At 38.9% G+C, this 21,523-nt stretch overlaps 1 protein-coding gene across 3 annotated transcripts in view; it reads right to left on the bottom strand.

Moving 5' to 3' along the window:
- Positions 1 to 21,523, bottom strand: part of LOC130929567 (neuropilin-1a-like) — a 100,384-nt gene that overhangs the window by 54,737 nt on the left and 24,124 nt on the right. For all 3 annotated transcript variants that reach the window (XM_057856806.1, XM_057856807.1, XM_057856808.1), the window contains one exon: positions 6,648 to 6,829. In XM_057856806.1, the coding sequence (XP_057712789.1) occupies positions 6,648 to 6,829 (182 nt within the window). The remainder of the gene's footprint in view (positions 1 to 6,647; positions 6,830 to 21,523) is intronic.

Raw genomic sequence — 21,523 nt, 5'->3', positions numbered from 1 at the left:
AGAAAAAAAATATATACATGCATAAGAAGCCGAAAGCCCTGATGTTAACTCTGGCAATATGTAACTGTGGCAAATAGACAAGAATGTGTAACATTTTACTGAAAGATTTCCCCCCCCCAAAATTTTTAAATCCTACTTTTTAAAAGGTAACAGCACTCAAAAATAATAATGAAAAAATACAACATACTGTCAAATACAATAGAACAGTGCGTCGTACAAATGTGCAAAATGAACAATTCTTTTGCAGAAAAATAAGCATATCTGCTTTTTCAGGTAGGATACGTGATCTTTCTGGACTTATAGTGTCTCCAGCAGTGGAGAACACCCTCTCAGATGGGGTGGAAAAAGCCTGCACACACAGAAAGTGTTCAGCTAGTCCAGACAGCAGGGGCAGAGTATCTCTTTTGTTGTCCCAAATATTAAGGAGTTTATAATTAGGTTGGTGTAATTACATAAGGACGCTTGGATCTCATACAATATATGAGGAATTTTAGCAAAATCTTGACTTGGATTTGTTAACTTCCTAGACATAGTTGGGGTACTCTATGGAAAGGCCTTTTGATACTGAGTAGAATAAAAGTGGTTTGGGACCAATGGGACCATCTTATCTCAAATTACAGGCAAAAATACGCTGATTGGCTGTAGTCATCAGGTGCATTTTGGGAAGTAATTTGGAACATCCACTTCCGTTAGTCGTAGCAACACCAAAATACCACCATAGGATGCGGAGGTACTAGTGAATACTTTTGCGTGAAATCAGACGTCAGATTGGCCCTAAGACCAAATTCAAATTATTCCGGAAAAAACACTGATCGGTGGACTACTGACTGAAATGAGTATTAAAATTGCTAATAAAATCGTTCAGGATTATATTAGATGCATACATGTTCTATTATTCTTATAGAGTATTGGAAAAGGAATACGATAGACCCATTAATAGACTTCCTCAAATCACCATATCTTTAAGTCAGCATGTCCAAAGCCCAGCCCAGGGGCCAAATGCGGCCTGTGGTCAAGTTTCATCAGGCCCCCAGCCTCTGTCATAAAATCAATAACGTCTGGCCTGCACACAGACTTAATAAATAGGTCAGTAGTACTGCTACAAGCATATAAAGTAGCTTACACACTAAATGCTGCTCCTCATTTACCCACTAAAAGACAGCAGCACTCTAAGCAACATTACCCCATGTGATTCTTTACTCCTAATTTTCTAAAATGGCGACAATTAACAAAAAAAAGTTGACTGCGATGGCTGATGCTTCAAAGATAGGTGGAAATTGGAGTATTTCTTTAATAAAATACGCAACAACTGTGTCTGCCTCATTTGCAAAGAAACAGTCGCTGTTTTTAAAGAGCTCAATGTGAGGCGATATTACCAAACAAGACACGCTGACATGTTCGACAAGATTACGGGGAAGATACATAGCGAGAAATTGAAGCAACTTGAGGCTAGTTTGATTTCACAGCAGCTGTATTTCGCAAGAGCCCGAGAGTCGAAAGAGAACGCTACGAAGGCTAGTAGCGAGATTGTTGAAATTATTAAATAAATAAATAAATAAATAAAGCAAATGTGACACACAGAATGGCTTGCTAAAATTTGCTTAAATATATTGTTCTACGTAGAGGACGTCAGCCAAGGTCGCCCCCCCACATTTTTACCACACCAAATCTGGCCCCCTTTGCAAAAAGTTCCTACACCCCTGCTTTAAGTAGTCTCATGAATGGCCTACGAAAATCAATGCAGAATCACTTGGCGATGGGTCTCCAGATAATATTTAGTGAGTGGTCACCCTTTGAATAATCACGTAGTTTTACTTGCTGAATCGAGCGTGTGTAACAAGTGTAAATTACACGATGTAAATCCTGTTGCTTGGAATCTATAAGAGAATTGTTAGATAAACTGCTAAACGATTCAATGGAAGTGAAACGCATGGAACCGGTCCTCTATGGGAACCGGTTCTCGATTCTCATCCTTATTCATGAGTGTAAATGACACACTTACTACTTTGTTTTCTTTAACTGGTGTTTGTGTAGGTGAGTGTGTCTGTGCATGTGATGTAATGCGGCAGTAAACAGGTTGCAAGTTGTGTTTATTTTGTGACCTTTTCGGTGCTCTGACCCTGTTCGCTTGGTCGCTTCTTATCATCTTTCATCATTTACCACAGTGCCATTTTAACGACCCCATCTGTGTGCATATGAGTCATTTTTACACGGGGGACACTTGACTGGGTCAGAGATGCTGAAGAGCAAAGTCAGTAGGTGAGGTCACAATTTCCCGGTTGTGTTGAGAAGCATGTGACACTTGCGAAGATGTGTTGTTGTGGTGTGTGCATGCATGTGTAGTCCTCGAGGAGTCACACTTATGGCTTGTTTCCCAGTGGGAATGTTCACTTTCAACCTGTGACTCATCATCATGCAGTACCAGAGCAGTGTTTTTAATGTTCTTTTTTAATTAGTACTTACTACATGGCACATTTGTTGTTAAATACCCTATACATTTTATGAGGCTCAGTGCTAATGTCATTGTTCTACCACCAGTTGGCCTTGCTTCTTTCTCCATGATGATCCTAATTATTTCACTTTCAAAAAGGGATTTCCAGTGGCGCCTTGGGATAAGAGTTCACTTCGTTCACTGACCACACTTATTTGTTACATTTTAAACTTGTCGTATTTCCCTTATTAAAATCAATGTAAGTCCCATAAACCCGTTCCAGCCATCTCCCCCCCAAAAAGAGTATTTTGTTTGTTTTATTTTGTTTATTTTTATTTCATGAGATAAATATACAGTAATGGAGTAATCAAATAAAATGAAAAAAGGAAATAACCCAAAATGAACACGAAGTGACTTGTAATTGCCCGAAAATCAACAGGAAGTGGCCTGGCAATGCCCTAAAATCAAAAGGGAATGACCAAAAAATAATAGAAAGTGATCTGGGAATGCCCTGAAATTAACAGGAAGTGATCCAAAATGAACAGGAGTTGACCGGTCAATGCCCCATGAATTAACAGGAAGTGACCCATGTGAGCTTATCGCCCAGCAGAGCAAAACTTCCCCATTTTCTGCATTTGTATTTTCTTGTTAAATACTATGTCATTCCCAGGTCCATTTGTATGGGGTTATATTGCTGACACTATTCTGAGCGAGCAATAATGGAAATTGAGCAAAAATAACCCAGATTTCGAGCACAAAAAACTATATTGAGCGAGCAGTTAAAGATTTTAAGCGAGCAATCGTAGATTTTGAGCACAGAAAATAATATTGAGCAAAAGAAATCTACTCTGTGCCGCTCAATTCCCCCCTCCTGCTCTCGTTACGTACATTTGGGTATTTTGATGAAAGCATCTCACAGCAATGTCAGGGACGTCAGAGAAATGGTTTTCAATGTGACAAAATTGTGACTGTGGTGGGAATAACATAACAAATTTTCTTTTGAATGGGTCAAATGCAAGTCAGTCAAGAGCAGGGAGGTACATAAATATGGTGCAAGCTCTGCGGTGAGGCTGTTTTTATTTTTTTCTTGGGCAAAGGCTTTAATTTAATCTTTTTGTGGCAACTTGCCTTCTTGTTGATGTTGTAAATTCAGCACGGAGGAAAGGGGCGGGTACAAGATATGGAAGCCCACAAAACAATTTTGTAATTATTTTTTTTTAACTTGCCTGGATTGTGACCTTTTCATGTTGTGTATCTGCAATTTCTGTAACTGGATATTCTAATTTTCCTTGATAACTACATATTGACTAAGGGTATCACAGGTATTACTAAAAATTAGAATAGAATAGAAATAGAATAGAATGCCTTTATTGTCATTGTACAGAGTACAATGAGATTTAAAGCTTTGCCATAGTATGCACCACATAAAACAAAAGCAAATGGCGGGTTTAAGACACGGACAGATAAAGGAATTACAGCTATAAGTAAAGTGGTTAAAAGGGGGGAAATAAAAAGTTTCCAAGAACAGAAAAATACATACAATCTTATTAACCAAGACTTTTTTTTAGATATCTGCAAATACGCGATTACTATAATAAGGAAGTTAAGATAGGTGGTGTTTTCCGAAATTTCCAGGTTCGCGCTGAATCAGTAACAGGCACACTTTTGCAAAATAGACAATGTTTATTGATTAGAAAATGCTGAATAAATTAGATTTATTGATTATAATTCCCACAAGAGCAAGCAACAAGTATCAAAAACAAGCAAAAACAATAGTAACGTGATGCTAGATTTGAGTTTGTCAATCCCAGAATCCCCGCGTTATCGTTACAGCACAACCAAGTGTTCCTTTAGCAATGAAAATCGCTTACCGTGACAAATGAGCGGGAGCCAACGCTCCGGTAAGGCGGCGAAGGAACAAAGCCAGGCGATCCGTACGTGAACCGCTGGCGGACTTCATGGGTTGCCCGGAAATGTCCTGTTTTTGTAGGGACGCGCCACACGGGGGCGTTGGCTCCCGCTCATTTGTCACGGTAAGCGATTTTCATTGCTAAAGGAACAACTGGTTGTACTGTAACGATAACGCGGGGATTCTGGGATTGACTAACTCAAATCTAGCGTCACGATACCATTGTTTTTGCTTGTTTTTGATACTTGTTGCTTGCTCTTGTGGGAATTATAATCAATAAATCTAATTTATTCTGCACTTTCTAATCAATAAACATTGTCTATTTTGCAAAAGTGTGCCTGTTACTGATTCACCGCGAACCTGGAAATTTCAGAAAACAGGTGGGGACAAAGTACACCCTATAATACAAATATTAGTACGATCCTATGAGAATATTATCCCTAAAACTGTGTCAACTATATATCGCGTATTGAGTAGACTCTGTAACTGAGTCAACACTATATGTGAAAATGAAATGGGAAAGAGAGCTGGGCGAACTCATACCAGAGGAGAAATGGAACAACGTGTGGTGGTCACACTTATCAACATCACAATCTTCTTAGTGGAAGGAATTTAATTGGAAAACTTTAATTCGATACTTCATCACACCTAAAATTAAAAAGTAAACAAATAAATAGCCAACAATCTTGCTGTAGACGATGCAACGACTTGAATCCAGGCCATACACATATATTTTGGACATGCATTAATATTCAATCATTCTGGGAGAAGGTTCACTCAGCTCTCTGTGATATGTTGGGATACATGATTCCCAAATCCTGTATTATGTATTATAGGTATTATATCTGGGACTTTTGGAGGATGTAATACATGAAGAGGACCAGTATATTGTGAAAATTCTCCTTGTGGCTGCAAAAAAGTCCGTAACAAAGAACTGGTTAAGAATTGAATCTCCAACATATGAACAATGGCTGTTAATAGTGGACGAAATACTCGACAAGGAACGCCTAAAATATAGGCTAAAGATGAAAGAATATTTGTTTTGGAAAAACTGGGGGAAGTAGCTGACTTACAGGGAAAAAGGGGTATAATATGGAACTCTGACTCATCAGCAAGTGGTGATGTAGTGGTAATACAACAGTGCGTATATGACAATTTACAGTACTCAGACTAGGAAGCAGTTGGCTGACTTGATATGATAGTGCAAATGACAGTTTGTGCATAGATATTGATGTAATAGTACAAAATGCACTATATGTAACTCTGTAAATATTGCATATGCAGTACCCAGACTTTGTCTGAGAACATATTACTTAGCGATGTGCATGTGACAATGTTATGTCATTAGCAGTGCTTTGGATATATAAATTAGGTTTTTGCCACAATCACCGTTTTTGTTTTAAATTATTTTTCTTTCATGTTTTTTAATACAATATTTTGTTTTGTATTGCGTGATGTTTTTATAGATCACTGTTGTCTGTAATCATGTATTTCTTTCGTGTTTTTCTAGGAATAAACTAAAATTAATTCACGGACTAGATGTCATCAATCATGTCGACCCACTGATGGAAAGTATGTAAAGCTGAAATATGAAAGAGGCAACATAGTGAGTGTTTTAAACTGGCACTCCACACTCACTGTCCTACTTTTACATTGCTGCATTCATTTTCAGGTCATCCCTGTTGCGTTCAAGGACAAACAGACCATTAGCTAAACGAGCCTGGGGTCCCGCACACCTGTCTGCTACACACGCATACTCTTCCTCATCAAGGACATAAAGTCAAATGCCAGTCTTGAATCAAAAAGGAGCATTGATATCTTTGTGGAATCAAATTTTTGATGATTGGCTGCACACCTAATGAAGTGCCTCCCGCAACTTATGTTAAATGTAAGTATGCAAATGATGTATCATGAATGGCAGCCAGGGGAATGCAGGACAGATCCCAAAGGATGTAAAGAAGAGGAAAAGCCGGCGGGAGACGTCGGTGTTCCCCTGAGCTCGTTAATCACGTTCAGTCGGCGTGAACACACCAACAGCGAAGACACACACTCACACACACAATCCTGCTTTCAACATTCTTCATTCTCTTGTTTTACATAATGTTTTACACTTTGTTCTACAGTAATTTTGCTTTTTCCCCTCTGTTGTTTTTCTCAACCAATGTTTTCTTTTTTTTTTTGTCTGCTGCAAGTATTAGGTTACATACAGTATCACTGCTATTTTTCTTCACTTTTTAATCATTACTTGTCACTTTTATTTCTGTAGCAACCATTTTGCATTATTTTGTCACATGCACGAACACCCACCTGTCTTGAAGACTTCGTAGCGCACAGAGAAACCGGCTCCATGCGTCTCGTAGTCGGAGACGAATTTGATGAGGAGTTGGCTGCCGCTGGAGATGATTGGCGAGGGCGCGATTTTGCCACAGAACTTGCCCAACATGGGTGCAAGCTCATCCTCGCCGTTGTACACTTCAACGTAATCGTACCTGGTGGGACACGGCGGGAAATTAGTTTGGATATAAAAGAAAATACACAGTTGTACAGTAGTGATGCAGGATAATACATTTTTCAACCGATACCGATAATCGATAATTTCCTCCTCCTTCCAGCCGATAACCAAAAATGACAAGCCGATAATTCTATTTAAAGATGTACTGTATGTAAAATTTTAAAGAATACACAAGAACAAATGTTACTGTGTAACAGTGGTGTTTTACCAGGATGCCAGGTGTGGGTGGGCATTAGTCTTACCTGGGGGGCAAAAAAAAAAAAAAAATGCTACAATGTTCAAGTAGGTCGAAATCCGGCGTAGGGCTATTGCACCTTAAAACATGTTTTGTTTTCACCTTGAGATAACTGTTGTTGTGATTTGGTCTAAAAAAATAAAAGTTGATTTGATTTGGTTTGACTTAGAACACATCCATAACTTAACAGTATGGACATGCAGGTGACAATGTTTTTTTAGGTAACCTATTGTGGTTCCTCGGTTTTATTATTATTATTAAAGTTATTCTTTGTTGCGCAGCCCCGTCGAGCTCAATTTGACCCCCTTAGAATGCTTCAAAATGCACCAAAATCGGCAGGCAGGTCAAGACAATCTTTGATACCGTGTAAAGATAAATTCCAAATACACTACGTAGCGCCACCTAGCAGTCATTCTTTGTCCCACCGACGCTTTGAGCCCTACTTTGACCCCCTCAGAATGCTTCAAAACTCACCAAACTCAACAGCCAGGTGAACACTGGTGAAAACTTTGATTAAAAAAAAAAAAAAAAAAAAAAAAATCTAAATATGCGTAAACGTGTGTAGCGCCCCCTAGGAACAAACCAACATTTCATTTCTTTTTCCGTTGTGAGATCAGAACTCCAAATTCAACTGAGTGTTTTTCACAATGTTAAATCATTCTACATTGTCATCAGAATTGCCTCGATTACCAAAGATCAGCTCCTCACAATGGTCGCAATTCTTAATAAACAAATTACTTATCATCGCTGTTCTCAAAGAACATAAGCTACCTTTTTAGAGCCAGTCCGACCTTTGGGCAAACCTCGTCGTCTTATGACAATCCGCATTCCATGAAGACAGTAAGTGCCATTCTTCATGTCAATGCAAAATGTATAACTAATAATAAAAGAAGGCACGCAGGGCACCAGGGCCTCATTGGAGAAAAAAGGGGGCAAGGAAATCATATGACACCCCCGAAGCTACAGGAAACAATGGCCGTCTTAATATGACGACAAGGGGAGACTGTTTTAGCGGATTAGCGGCGGATTAGCAGGCAGACGTGCTGAGCGGCATGAAGCCAATGAGGAAATGACAGATTAGACCTTTAAATACGGGAGAAACGTAGGTTGCGCACATCTGGAAGGCGTAACCACACACACAAATTTAACCTCGTCAGTCACACTTCACTTTCACATCCATTGAAAAGGTTTGCGGAAAGGAGAGGAAATGTCGTAACATGCACACTGGGCCTTTAGTTGGTGATGCCACCATACATTTGAAAACTACTCCAACAGGTCATCTCTGAACACCTTACTTGACTCCAGACACTGACAACGAGACCATGTTTTCTCTGAAGAATTGCATTGCAATACTGAGCATTTGTATTACGAAAAGATTGACAGAACAATTATTTTATCTAGTTTAATTATTTTAATTGTGCACTAACATCAGAGCCACTAAAGAAAAAGTTAAGCCTTTTGTGTACCTCATTTGTATTCTGAACAGATTACACTGAGTACTGCATGCCTCGATAAGGAGCAGAACCCAGCATCAGTTTAAAGTGATGTCCATTCGCCATTAGTTAGCCAAGCATGTATTTAACTTTTTAAGTATTAATTCATTGGCTGCCAAGGATGGCGAGAGACATCCAATCCGTTTTGACTGTCAAATTGGATTGGACGTCTACCGCCATCAATGGCAGTAAAACATCATCACTCAATAAATACTAGCATTCCCAGTTGAAATCGACTTGATGTTTATGATCGTCAATGGCAGTGAATGTGTTAGGGGCTTCAAGCAACAAAATAATCCAGAAGTATAAGGATATTGTAATATACATATATACAGTCAGGGCCGGCCCAGCCTATACGCAGACTATGCAGCTGCTTAGGGCCCCTGACCACCAGGGTGCCCCCGATCTGGCAATTGTTTAATTTGTGTTCTATTTTGTTTACTACAGTTTGCTTTATTTGACTTTTGTGAGTTTTGAGACTTGATTACAGCCTTAAAAAAAATAAAAGTTCTTCCTTAACTTCTTTCTTTTTTAGAAAAAGGTTTGGCGCTATCTACTGTAAGTACTGACAATCATTTGGGGTGAGAAGTTTGAAGTATGCAGTGCAACAAAATCTGATTAATATACAAAATATGCACTTATGGCTTGGATTGCATGTATAGGTTTCACAGCACACTGTGACGAAATGGTGGGCCAAAAATATGGGGCCCTTTGCATTATTTTGCTTAGGCCCCCAAATGGCCTGGGCCGGCCCTGTATACAGTGGTACCTCTACATACGAAGTTAATTCGTTCCAGGACCTTGTTTGTAAGTTGAAATGGTCGTATGTCGAGCAGGATTTTCCCATAAGAATACAGTGTATCACAAAAGTGAGTACACCCCTCGCATTTCTGCAGATATTTAACTATATATTTTCATGGGACAACATTGACAAAATGACACTTTGACACAAAGAAAGGTAGTCTGTGTGCAGTTTATATAATAAAGTTAATTTCCCCTCCCCTCAGAAAAACCCTCAAAATATAGCCATTAATATCTAAACCACAGGAGTAGAGGTGTGCAAAATTTCCGATTCTTAGACTATTCGCGATTTGGCCGTGGAAGATTCGAGAACGATTCACAAACATCCAAATTGCGATTATTGAAATATGCCAAGTAAAGCAGAAGTAAGACACACTCAGCGCGCCGCGCGGTCTTCGGTACGCAATTAGGGACGGAGCGAGAGTAGCTAAACATCATGCTTCTCATTACCCGGCCCCTCGGGTAACGCCAATGCTCAACTCACGGCTCTAGCTCAACTCATGCCACGAGATTAAAAAAAAAAACAACAACATACCTGACTGCTGCCGAAAAGCTGCTACAAGCCACATTATGTTACGGTAGATATCATTTATATAGGACTAGATGCATTATAGCTTCGGTATCGTTACCAGCACATCTACAAAAAACTAGATGCGGGCGTTAGTAACGGCCGCCATCTTAAAGCAGTACACTTCCCTGCAAGGCTGTTGTTGCGAACCTTCCAAGTGAACCTAATTAACTTTTTATCTAAAATACTCCTAAATCGGTAAAATATTGACTTGAATCTATCTTTAAAATAGTTTTAAAACTTTCACATGTTGAAAGTAGACAAAAGAGAAATTATGGAATAACAGGAGCAATTTTAACAACTTTAACGGTTGATTCACGACATTAAATTAATTGAAAGTAGTTTAAAGCTGCTGAAATAGAATGAGGACTGGAGTTTTTTATTTACTGTTATTTTTGTATATTTGTTTACTGCTATATGTTAACTTGATACTGAAATAGTAATTTGGTTTAGCCTGAGAGGATTTTTTAACAATTTTGGAACTAATGTACAAAACAAATAAAAAAAAACAAAAAAAACAAAAAGGAGTGGGGTGCATCAATAATCGTTTTATAATCGAATCGAAGCCTCTGAATCGTAATCGTAATCGAATCGTTAGGTGCCCAAAGATTCCCAGCTCTACACAGGAGTGCTGTCAGCATTGCTGCAGAGATTGAAGAGCAGGGGGGGGGGGGGGGGGGATGTCAGCCTGTTAGCGCTCAGACTATACGCTGGACTCTACATCAAATTGGTGTGCATGGCTGTCACCCCAGGAGGAAGCCTCTTGTGAAGACGGTACACAAGAAAACAGTTTGCTGATGACATGTCAAGAAAGCACATGGATTACTGGAACCATGTCCTATGGTCTAATGAGATGGGCAGGCTTTCTTGTGTACCGTCTTCACAAGAGGCTTCCTCCTGGGGTGACAGCCATGCACACCAATTTGATGTAGATTGCGGCGTATGGTCTGAGCACTAACAGGCTGACCCCCCACCTCTTCAATCTTTGCAGCAATGCTGACAGCACTCCTGTAACGAGTCACATGACATTTTGGTGGAAAAATAACAAGCAGTACTCAATTTGGACATTTAGGGATGTATGTTTTTTCATAGGGGGGTATACTTACTTTTGTTGCCAGGGGTTTAGATATTAATGGCTATATTTTGAGTTATTTTGAGAGAAAAATAAATTAACTTTAACATATTATATATATATATCGTATTGGCCCGAATACAAGACGGTGTTTTTTGCATTGAAAATAAGCTGGAAAAGTGGGGGTTGTCTTAAATTCGCTGTCTAGACGTTACACCCATTCACGACGCTAGATGGCGCCAGATATCATTGAAGAGATGTTATGTCATGACAGATCTCAAGATCTCTACTCTCAAGATGAACCAGTTTGCATTATTTTATTGCAATGTTTTTCCTTATCCAGATTTGTTTCAAGACTACAGTTACAGTTAGACTTCACTTTGATGGTTAATGCAGTTATTGCAATTTTGTTGTTTTATCACAATAGATTGGTTTATTTACATTTCAAAAACCAGAAGCCATTCATTTACGAATGTGATTGCACTTTAGTTTACATATTTAAATGTTCAGATATTAAGACTTGAATGAGGCAAAATAACATGCTTTTTCTATAAAATATATTGTTATAATCATTTGTTTCACATGCACCGTAATTATTTTCTGTATAAAAATTAATTTGGTGCTCAATTTTTTAATGCCCTCCTGTTCAAATTATTTCTTCCCCCAGAAAATTGAGATTTTAAGCTTTCCAATGATGTGTCACACATGCATATCGGACAATTTTGAAAGTTGGCCAAATTGGGGGTCTCAGAGCGGAACTTCGAGTCACCTGAGTGTTTTCCGCCTTGTATAAGTTTATTTATGTAAAACAAAACACATACATTCTAAACAGTTTCCTGTAATCTTGTCGTACATGTCAGCGTGTCATTTGGTAATATCGCCTCACATTGAACTCTTTAAAAGCAGCGACTGTCTCTTTGCAAATGTTGCGTATTTTAGAGAAGTAAAAGTCCAATTTCCACCTATCCTTGAACCGTCGGCCGTCACAGTCAACTTTCTTTTTTTTTTTGTTGATTGTCGCCATTTTAGAAAATTGGGACTAAAGGGTCACACGGGGTAATGTTAATGAGAGTGCTGCTGCCTTTTAGTGGGTAAATGAGGAGCAGCATTTAGTGTGTAAGCTACTTCATATGCTGGCAGCAGTGCTGCTGACCAATTTATTAAGTCTGTGGGTGGGCCAGACGTGATTGATTTTATGACAGAGGCTGGGGGCCGGATGAAATTTGTCCACGGGCCGCATTTGGCCCCCGGGCCTGACTTTGGACATGTCTGCTCTATGGACTACTACTGTATATATGCTAACTTGCAATGAGTAGCGTTACGAACTCATTATTACTTCATTTCTCGAGGCGACACCATGTTGGGAAGGGATACAACTTAGAACTGATACAACTGGAAGAGGGAAGTCAGGACATATTTGGCAAGAGACTGCAATTAATCACAGTTAACCACAAGACTCTCATAGTATTAATTGAGGGAAAACAATATAATCGTTGCCCATTCCTAAATTATAATACACAACACACTCCACTTCCGATGACATCCGTACGATTTATCTCTATTGTAAAATGAGATTCACTTGAAATTGGAAGTTGTGCACTTGTTGAGCAGCTTTCATTTCCAAATAACTGCTGTATATCATTGTCCATCTAAGCCTTGCTGAGATGCTACAGATGGCATTTGTGCGAGTTTTTATGCCTGCGGGAACGTGTGAGCACTACGCCGCCACCTGCCATCACACACACACGTCCATCTTTCACTGTTTCTCACCCAAAAAAATATACCTAATTTCCTCTATATCAGATGCTCACACATGTCAAAGCGTGCGAGCACACGCACATACAAAATGATGCTCTCAGTCATTTTCCTGCCAATCTAAACGATGAGAGTGGGATTAGAAACTCAGATAACTTGCGTACGGAAGAAGTTGTCGGAAATGCAGTTGTTAAAAGACTACACTCGCGAGGAATTAACTAAACTACACACACACACAATCAATAATCATGACACAAATGATTTGGAATACAATGAAGATTTCAAGTACGCCTCCAAAAGTCGCCCCCTACCCCCAGCCCCTCCGATAAAAAGTGTGCCGAGTGTCCTTCACCTGGACTGTGTTCAAGAAGCCTGCTGGGAAATCAAAATGGGAGCAGAGGAGAGGGAAAAGGAGGAATTTGTTCTCATTGAGGCAGGCACGAGAATGCAATTTAAGAGCCCATTGGTGTCTGACAGGTATTTTCAATGTGCGGCGATACACATGATGAGGTCAGACATGACAGAAAGCGTGCAATGTAAGCACTAATGGTTGAGGTGGAAGTATTAAGTCTCCTTTCACTATTCAAGCACAATGACTACATGAAGTACAGCTTTGCTATGTTGCTATGTATGATACTAAATTGCAAGATTGGCCATTTTGATTTATTGTATTTTTCGGGCATCGGGCATCGATGGGAACCGGTTCTAACACTCCGATGCTCCCGGAATCGTTCGAATTTTAAAATTTGGATTCCTTGTTTCGACGCCCTGGCCACCGAGCAGAAAAAAATTGACTGATATTTATATACAAGTTATAATTAGCACTGTGAGAAGTTCATTTAATTTATTCACACACATTCATATTTACAAATTGTACATCATATCATAGTCCTGAACCAAGATTATGTGTGAGTCAGGTCTCCTTAAGAAGTTACTAAAAGCTTATAGTCAGGAGCCTGCGTACATCAAGGCAATCAAGAAAAAAATGATCAGATGAGCAGAAGGGTGAGTTGTCGTATTTTACAGTGTTCTCATTCACCCACACACATACATAAAATAAATAAATAAATAAATAAATAAATAAATAAAAATAATAATAAATGAAAAGAAATACTTCCCTATAGACCCTACCCACGTGACGTCACAACTCCTTCCTCCTGACTGGTGCCGCCCAATTGTCCGTCAACATATCATGTTTCCCTGTTACGGCTACGTACATTCCTCCTATTTACGACGTGTTTTTCTGCTCGTTAACATTCCTCCTATTTACGACGTGTTTTTCTGCTCGTTAACATTAACAATCAAAATGGTGAAGGCGTGTGTGGCGGTCGATTGCAATAACAGAGAAGATAGACGGAGAAGACGGAGAGACTTGAAGTTCTACCGGATTCCGAGAGACCCGGAGAGAAGAGAGCGAGATGGGCTGCTGCAATTCGACGAGAAAACTGGGCTCCAAACGATTACCACAGATTATGTAGTAGTCATTTTATATCTGGTAAGATGCATTTAATATATATTTAGAGGGTTTTGGGCTGACAACCACAATTAAGATCATTGCTAGGCTAATCGCCGACAACATACACGTATGTATGTAGTGAGAGTGCTATCGCTAAACCATATAAACATTAAAAGCCCTAACTCCATTGACAAACGACATGAAATACATTAGACTTGACAGTGGATGTTAGCAATAACAAAAGATTTTGAATTGAAAATTTCGTAACTCACCTTTCCAAGCACAAGATAGATTCCTGCCGAATTTTCGTGGACGAGGACCTGTTTCACCCAACCAGCAACAAAGTATTTATAAGCCTCCAAGCTCTTAAAGTTTTTCAAACTTTCGTGAGAATAGGCTGATTTTGTGTGGACAAGATAGTTGTACAGTTCAGGGTAGCTAGCAGATGTCAGGCAAATACGGCGGAGACAGCGGGTCGAAAAACATCGATTTAGGCATCAAATATGGATTTGGCGAATGGATAAACTGAAGCTTTTCCACATAACGCCTTTTATGCAACGCATCAAGTGAGTTTACGGCATCCGAAAGCACCGGGTCTTCCATGAAATGCATTATAAATTGCTCGATCAATTGAGACCATTGATAATACAGACACAAAATGACGGACAAGTGGGCGGAACCATACAGCGAGCACGTGATTTTGGGACGTCGGTGGGTAGGGTCTATAAAAGAATTTATAACCTACGTATGTTGGAGTTGTTGTATTTACTGATCAGAATGCTTTTTAGCATCATTTTAAAGGTGGAGATGGATTTCAACACTTTTAGATTTTCGTCAAGCTCATTCCAAATCTGAGGACCTCTAGTTGCAAGTGGGCCCAAAATTGAACCCTGGGGGACTCCATATTTTATTTCCTTTTTTTGTGAAACATGATTTTTAATACCAACATATTGTTGTCGCCTGAATAAATAACTTCTGAACTAGTTGTATGCTATTCCTCTAATACCATAGTGATGCATTTTCTCCAGTAAAATATTATGGTCAATGGTGTCAAAAGCCTTAGATAAGTCCAAAAAAATGCCCACTCCGCATTTGCCCTGCTCAAAGGCATCATTAATTTTTTCAACAAGATCTAGAATGGCCATGCATGTTGAATTCTTCTTCCTGAAGCCATATTGTGAACTGGTTATGATATGAAACTTGTCGAGGTATTCGCTTAGTCTATTGTGCACAACTCTTTCTAGTACCTTAGAAAGCGTTGGTAGAACGGCAATTGGGCGATAATTATTCATGTTATTTTTATCTCCGGATTTGTAGACTGGAGTGATTCTGGCAATTTTGGTCTGTTTTGGCACTACGCCATGAAGTAGGGATAAATTAATGCAGTGTGCAATTGGTTTTGCAATTATATGGGCAATAGGAATGAGAATCCTACTGCTTATTTCATCTGCTGCTGCTGAATGGGAACTTCTCAGGTTTTTGATTTTTTGAATTGTACAGACTTCAGTAACGTCTGTAGGTCTAAGGAAAAATGAGTTTAAATAATTGCCTGAAAGACCAAAAACGTCGAGAAGTTAAAACTTTAGTATAAACTATGCAATTTTTTGGACCATGTATTTTTTTTTATTTTTTTGACCCTGCCTCTTAAAAGAATCGGAATCGGGAATCGTTCGGAACCGGAATCGAAACATGGAATCGGAATTGGAACCGGAATCGTTCAATTTCAAACGATGTCCAATTCTATATAAAATACACCGGAATATAAAGAGCATTAGTGCATCAATGCACCACATTTTTCATTTCTTCTTTTATCTTTAATGTCAGTAGGTGCAACCTACGGAAGGTGGAGGTTATATATTACGTTCTGTATGTCTATTTGCATGTCTATATCTATACTTCTATATTAATGGAATTTCTTCTGTGGGAGTGTGTCTGTGTGTGTGTTCGTTTCCTATGGACTCCGAAACAGGTGGGCGGATTTTGACGAAATTTTATGCGTTGGTACTTTGTTTCTGCGAGTGTTCTTAGATGCGTTTGATCTCTGTAGGCCTCCATTTAGAGCGGAAAATTCATTCAAAACTAAAAAAAATTGCATAAAAAATGCGACCTGATTGTGGAGGCAACAGCGTCATCTTTTGGGTAAAATGCGTCTTTTGCAATTGCAATGTCACGATTGGCTTTCAAACTTTACGGTTTCATGTACAAATTTTAAATGTGCTGTGATGATTCGTTGTGGATTTCACTACTCCACAACAAAACGCTGGATTTAAGAAAAAAAGTACAATTATCCGGAACATCAGTAAGGGATTCATTTCGGCTGGATATCTTAATCTCTATAAAGGCGCGTTTGTCTGTGTAGTAGGCATGCGCCAGTTACCGGTTTCAAGGTTTACCGTGGTATGAAAACGTCACGGTTTCAAAACCACAAAAATTTTCTATCATAATTTAGTGCGGTATTAGCTATTTTTCATGTCCCAAAAATGCAGCAAGAAATGGCTTGGAGCGGCAGCGCTCACCCCTCCCCCTCCGGTTTGTGCTCTGTCAGTGACACTGCTGTTCCTGTCGAAACTACACCTGAGCTTAGCCCCCCTCAAAAAAGTCCTACAATTTTTTACCAAATTATATAATTTAGGTATAAAAAATTCCGGGACGGTGAGGGGCATAAAAGTTGTATACAGAATTTGGAAAAAATTTACGGTTCCCCAGAAATTTGAAAAAAAACTTGCCCATTCATTTTTAATGAGAATTTTTTTTTTTCAAAATGTATCTAGTCCTACAATTTTTCACCAAATCACACAATTTGGGCATCAAAAATTCCAGGACGGGGAGGGGAATAAAGGTTATTAACACAATTTGGAAAAAATATACGGTTCCCCGGAAATTTGCCAAAAACCTGCCCATTCATTTTTAATGGGAAAAAAAGACAAGTTTCAAATTGTTACTAGTCCGTCAATTTTTGACAAAAACACACAAGATGGGCGTCAAAAATTCTGGGATGGCGAGGGGTATAAAAGTGACAGAGAAAATTTTTTTGATAAAATGTACGGTTTCCCGGCAATTTGCCAAAAACTGACCCATTCATTTTTAATGGGAAACAAAGAAAAGTTTCAAAATGTATCTAGTCCTTCAATTTTTGACCAAATCACACAATTTGGGCATCAAAAATTCCGTGACGGTGAGGGGCATAAAAATTGTATACAGAATTTTTATAAAAATTACGGTCCCCCGGAAATTTGCCAAAAACTGTCCCATTCATTTCTAATGAGAACATTTCCCATTCACTTACAATGGGATTTCAAATTGAATTTTTTACAATGCATTGATGCCATTGACGGCCATGCATGTCGAATCTATTGATGCCAATGTACTTGGATTCAACTGACTTTACGGATGTCGATGCCATTGACGGCCACGGACGTCCAAAATGTTTCCCATTCATTTTCAATGGTGAAAAAACTAAATTTCCCCAAATCAACAGATAATGACCAGATATCAATAGGACCTGTCCCCCAAACATCCCTGACTCCATTGACGCTTATAGGGGGTGCTGCCACTGATGTCCATGGACGTCCAAATTTTTTCCCATTCATTTTCAATGGGAATGTCCCCCCCCCCCCAAATCAACAGAAAATGACTAGATATCAATAGGACGTGTCTCCCAGATGTCCACGATTGCATTGACGCTTATGGAGGGTGATGCCATTGACGTCCATGGACGTCCAAATTTTTCCCATTCCTTTTCAATGGGAATTTTTTTTTTTTTCCGAAAATCAACAGATAATTACCAGATATCAATAGGACATGTCCCCCAAACTTCCCCAATTCCATTGACGCTTAAGGGTGCCGCCATTGGCGGCCATGGACGTCCAAATTTCCCATTCATTTCTAATGGGATTTAATTTGTTTAATGCCATTGATAGGCATGTTTGTCCATTCTATTGATAGCCTTGGGCGGGGCTACGATCTGTATAGCCACACAGGAAAGACCAGGTGTAATTTCTCCAGAAATTGCAGTTTCTAGTATTCATGTTGATGTTCCAATTTTCAAATATGTTGTGAAAATTTTAAAAATCATGTTCAACAGAACCCATGCATCTCAAAATAACACATTTTAAAATTGTAATTGCAATACCGTGATACGGCAGCATTTTTTATTAAGATGATCATACCGTCAAAGTCTCATAACGGCACATGCCTACTGTGTAGCTGTCTGTGTGTTGTCAAATTCGTCAGATTTTGATGACATTTTACACAGTTGTACTTTATGTAGTATATAAGAGTGTTCTGAGAGGGGATTGATCTCTTTAAGCCTCCATTTAGTGCAGAAAATTTGCTATGCCAATTTTTACTTTTTCACCTGAGCAACACCGGCCCATCCAGCTTGATAAATCCATCCAGCAAACATAAAATAAATAAATAAATAAAATCACGGGGAAGCCCACATTTCGATATTTCTTCTGTGTCGAATTAACAAACATTGGCCCCAACAACCCAGCCAAGTAGAATGCCCGGCAGTGCCAGGCCATAAGGCTAGTTTGTCATAAAGATTACTCAAGAACAAATAAAGGGATTATTATCAAATTTGCAAGATATGTTTGTAGTATAAAATGAAAAATTTCATTCAATTTGGGTTTTATGAGCTCAAATATCAAAAAGGTCAGATAAGGAATTTCACAATAACTTGCCTATTTCATTTAAGTTTGCTGGGTGAGTGATAAAAGAAAGGTCACGTAGGTCAGAAACATTGTGATGCTTGTAATTTGGCTGCTTGGGTGGACGTCCGGTCTCTCAAAGTGCTACTTTTTCTAATTAAACTACTTAAACTACTATGACTTTACTAATACTACTTTAATGTAAATTGTTTTACTAATAAATAAATGTTCAATGTTATACTATAAGACAGTCTGTGAACTGCAATGGCATTAGTCATTTAACTACGATTAGCGTTAATGCTGCAACAAATAGTCATTGAGCACAACCACAATTCATACATAAGGCACACTGTACATTTTTGGGAAAAGAAAGGATTTCAAATGCGCCTTATAGTCTAAAAATTGGGTTAGAAGGTTCGTTCAGATTTGTCTTATTGAGTTAACTGTAACCGTACAATGGGGTTTATCAGATAACCTTACTTTTAACCTTTCAAGGTTTCTTTCAAGTCTTGTGACTTTAAATCCATTGGATACGTTATTAAGGCAGGTCAGTGTGGTATTGGTTGGCATCTCTGTCTCACAAATGAAAGGTCAATATTCTGCAACTTCCAGCAATTGGTAAGACTGGTCCATGGTGTACTGAGCCTTTGGATAAAACTTAGCTAGGACTCAAGCATGACCGCCACTAGAATTAGGGTCAGATGTGGAAAGAGCATTTGATCTAAAATGCATCTAATATCGTGTCGGTCACATTAAATCAATTGTGTTTGAGATGAAGTTAACATTTTCCACAAGTAATTTGCCATATTCATTCATTCATGTTTACAGTAAAAGGTTCAAAAAGACAAGAAGTACTGCCAGAGTTGAGAGTGTGTTTCTTTACAAGAAATCACATTGGTCTTTAGTCATTAATGTTCTGGAGTTGCATTAAAGAGAAACAAATTTGTTACCACATTCCGATTTAATGAGGTAACTTCAGATGCTAACTAGAAACTGCAATTTCGGGAGAAATTACACACCTTGGTCTTTCCTCTGTGGAGATACAGATCTTAGCCCCACTCAGGTCTATCAATAGAATGGATCATAATGCCAGTCATTGGCAAAAAACAAAGTAAAAGCCGTTAGAAATGAATGGGAGAATTGGACGTCCATGGACGTCAATGGCGGCACCTTTCATAATTGTTAATGGAATCGGGGAAGTTTGGGGGACACGTCCTAATGATATCTAGTCATTTTCTGTTGATTTGGGAAAAAAAAAAAAAATTCCCATTGAAAATGAATGGGAAAAATTTTGGACCTCCATGGACGTCAATGGTATCAACTTACATAAGCGTCAATGGAATCCAAGTACATTGGCATCAATAAAATGAACAAACATGAAGAAATGCCATTGGAAATGAATGGGAAGTTTGGACGTCCATGGACGTCAATGGCATCACCCTCCATAAGCGGCAATGCAATCGGGGACATTTGGGGGACACGTCCTAATGATATCTAGTCATTTTCTGTTGATTTGGGAAAAAAAAAAAAATCCCATTGAAAATGAATGGGAAAAATTTTGGACGTCCATGGACGTCAATGGTATCAACTTACATAAGCGTCAATGGAATCCAAGTACATTGGCATCAATAGAATGAACAAACATGAAGAAATGCCTTTGGAAATGAATGGGAAGTTTGGACGTCCATGAACGTCAATGGCATCACCCCCCATAAGCGGCAATGCAATCGGGGACATTTGGGGGACACGTCCTAATGATATCTAGTCATTTTCTGTTGATTTGGGGAAAAAAAAAAATTTCCCATTGAAAATGAATGGGAAAAATTTTGGACGTCCATGGACGTCAATGGTATCAACTTACATAAGCGTCAATGGAATCCAAGTACATTGGCATCAATAGAATGAACAAACATGAAGAAATGCCATTGGAAATTAATGGGAAGTTTGGACGACCGTGGCTGTCAATGGCATCACCCTCCATAAGAGGCAATGCAATCGGGGACATTTGGGGGACACGTCCTATTGATATCTAGTCATTTTCTGTTGATTTGGGGAAAAAAAAAAAATTCCCATTGAAAATGAATGGGAAAAATTTTGGACGTCCATGGACGTCAATGGTATCAACTTACATAAGCGTCAATGGAATCCAAGTACATTGGCATCAATAGAATGAACAAACATGAAGAAATGCCATTGGGATTTAATGGGAAGTTTGGACGTCCATGAACGTCAATGGCATCACCCTCCATAAGCGGCAATGCAATCGGGGACATTTGGGGGACACGTCCTAATAATATCTAGTCATTTTCTGTTGATTTGGGGAAAAAAAAAAATTCCCATTGAAAATGAATGGGAAAAATTTTGGACGTCTATGGACGTCAATGGTATCAACTTACATAAGCGTCAATGGAATCCAAGTACATTGGCATCAATAGAATGAACAAACATGAAGAAATGCCATTGGAAATGAATGGGAAGTTTGGACGTCCCTGGACGTCAATGGCATCACCCTCCATAAGCAGCAATGCAATCGGGGACATTTGGGGGCCACGTCCTATTGATATCTAGTCATTTTCTGTTGATTTGGGGAAAAAAAAAAATTTCCCATTGAAAATGAATGGGAAAAATTTTGGACGTCC

Source organism: Corythoichthys intestinalis, chromosome 14 (assembly GCF_030265065.1).
Source record: "Corythoichthys intestinalis isolate RoL2023-P3 chromosome 14, ASM3026506v1, whole genome shotgun sequence".
Classification (NCBI taxonomy): Eukaryota; Metazoa; Chordata; class Actinopteri; order Syngnathiformes; family Syngnathidae; genus Corythoichthys; species Corythoichthys intestinalis.
Note: the sequence above shows the minus strand (reverse complement) of the source record. Positions and strands in the feature narration are given on the sequence as shown.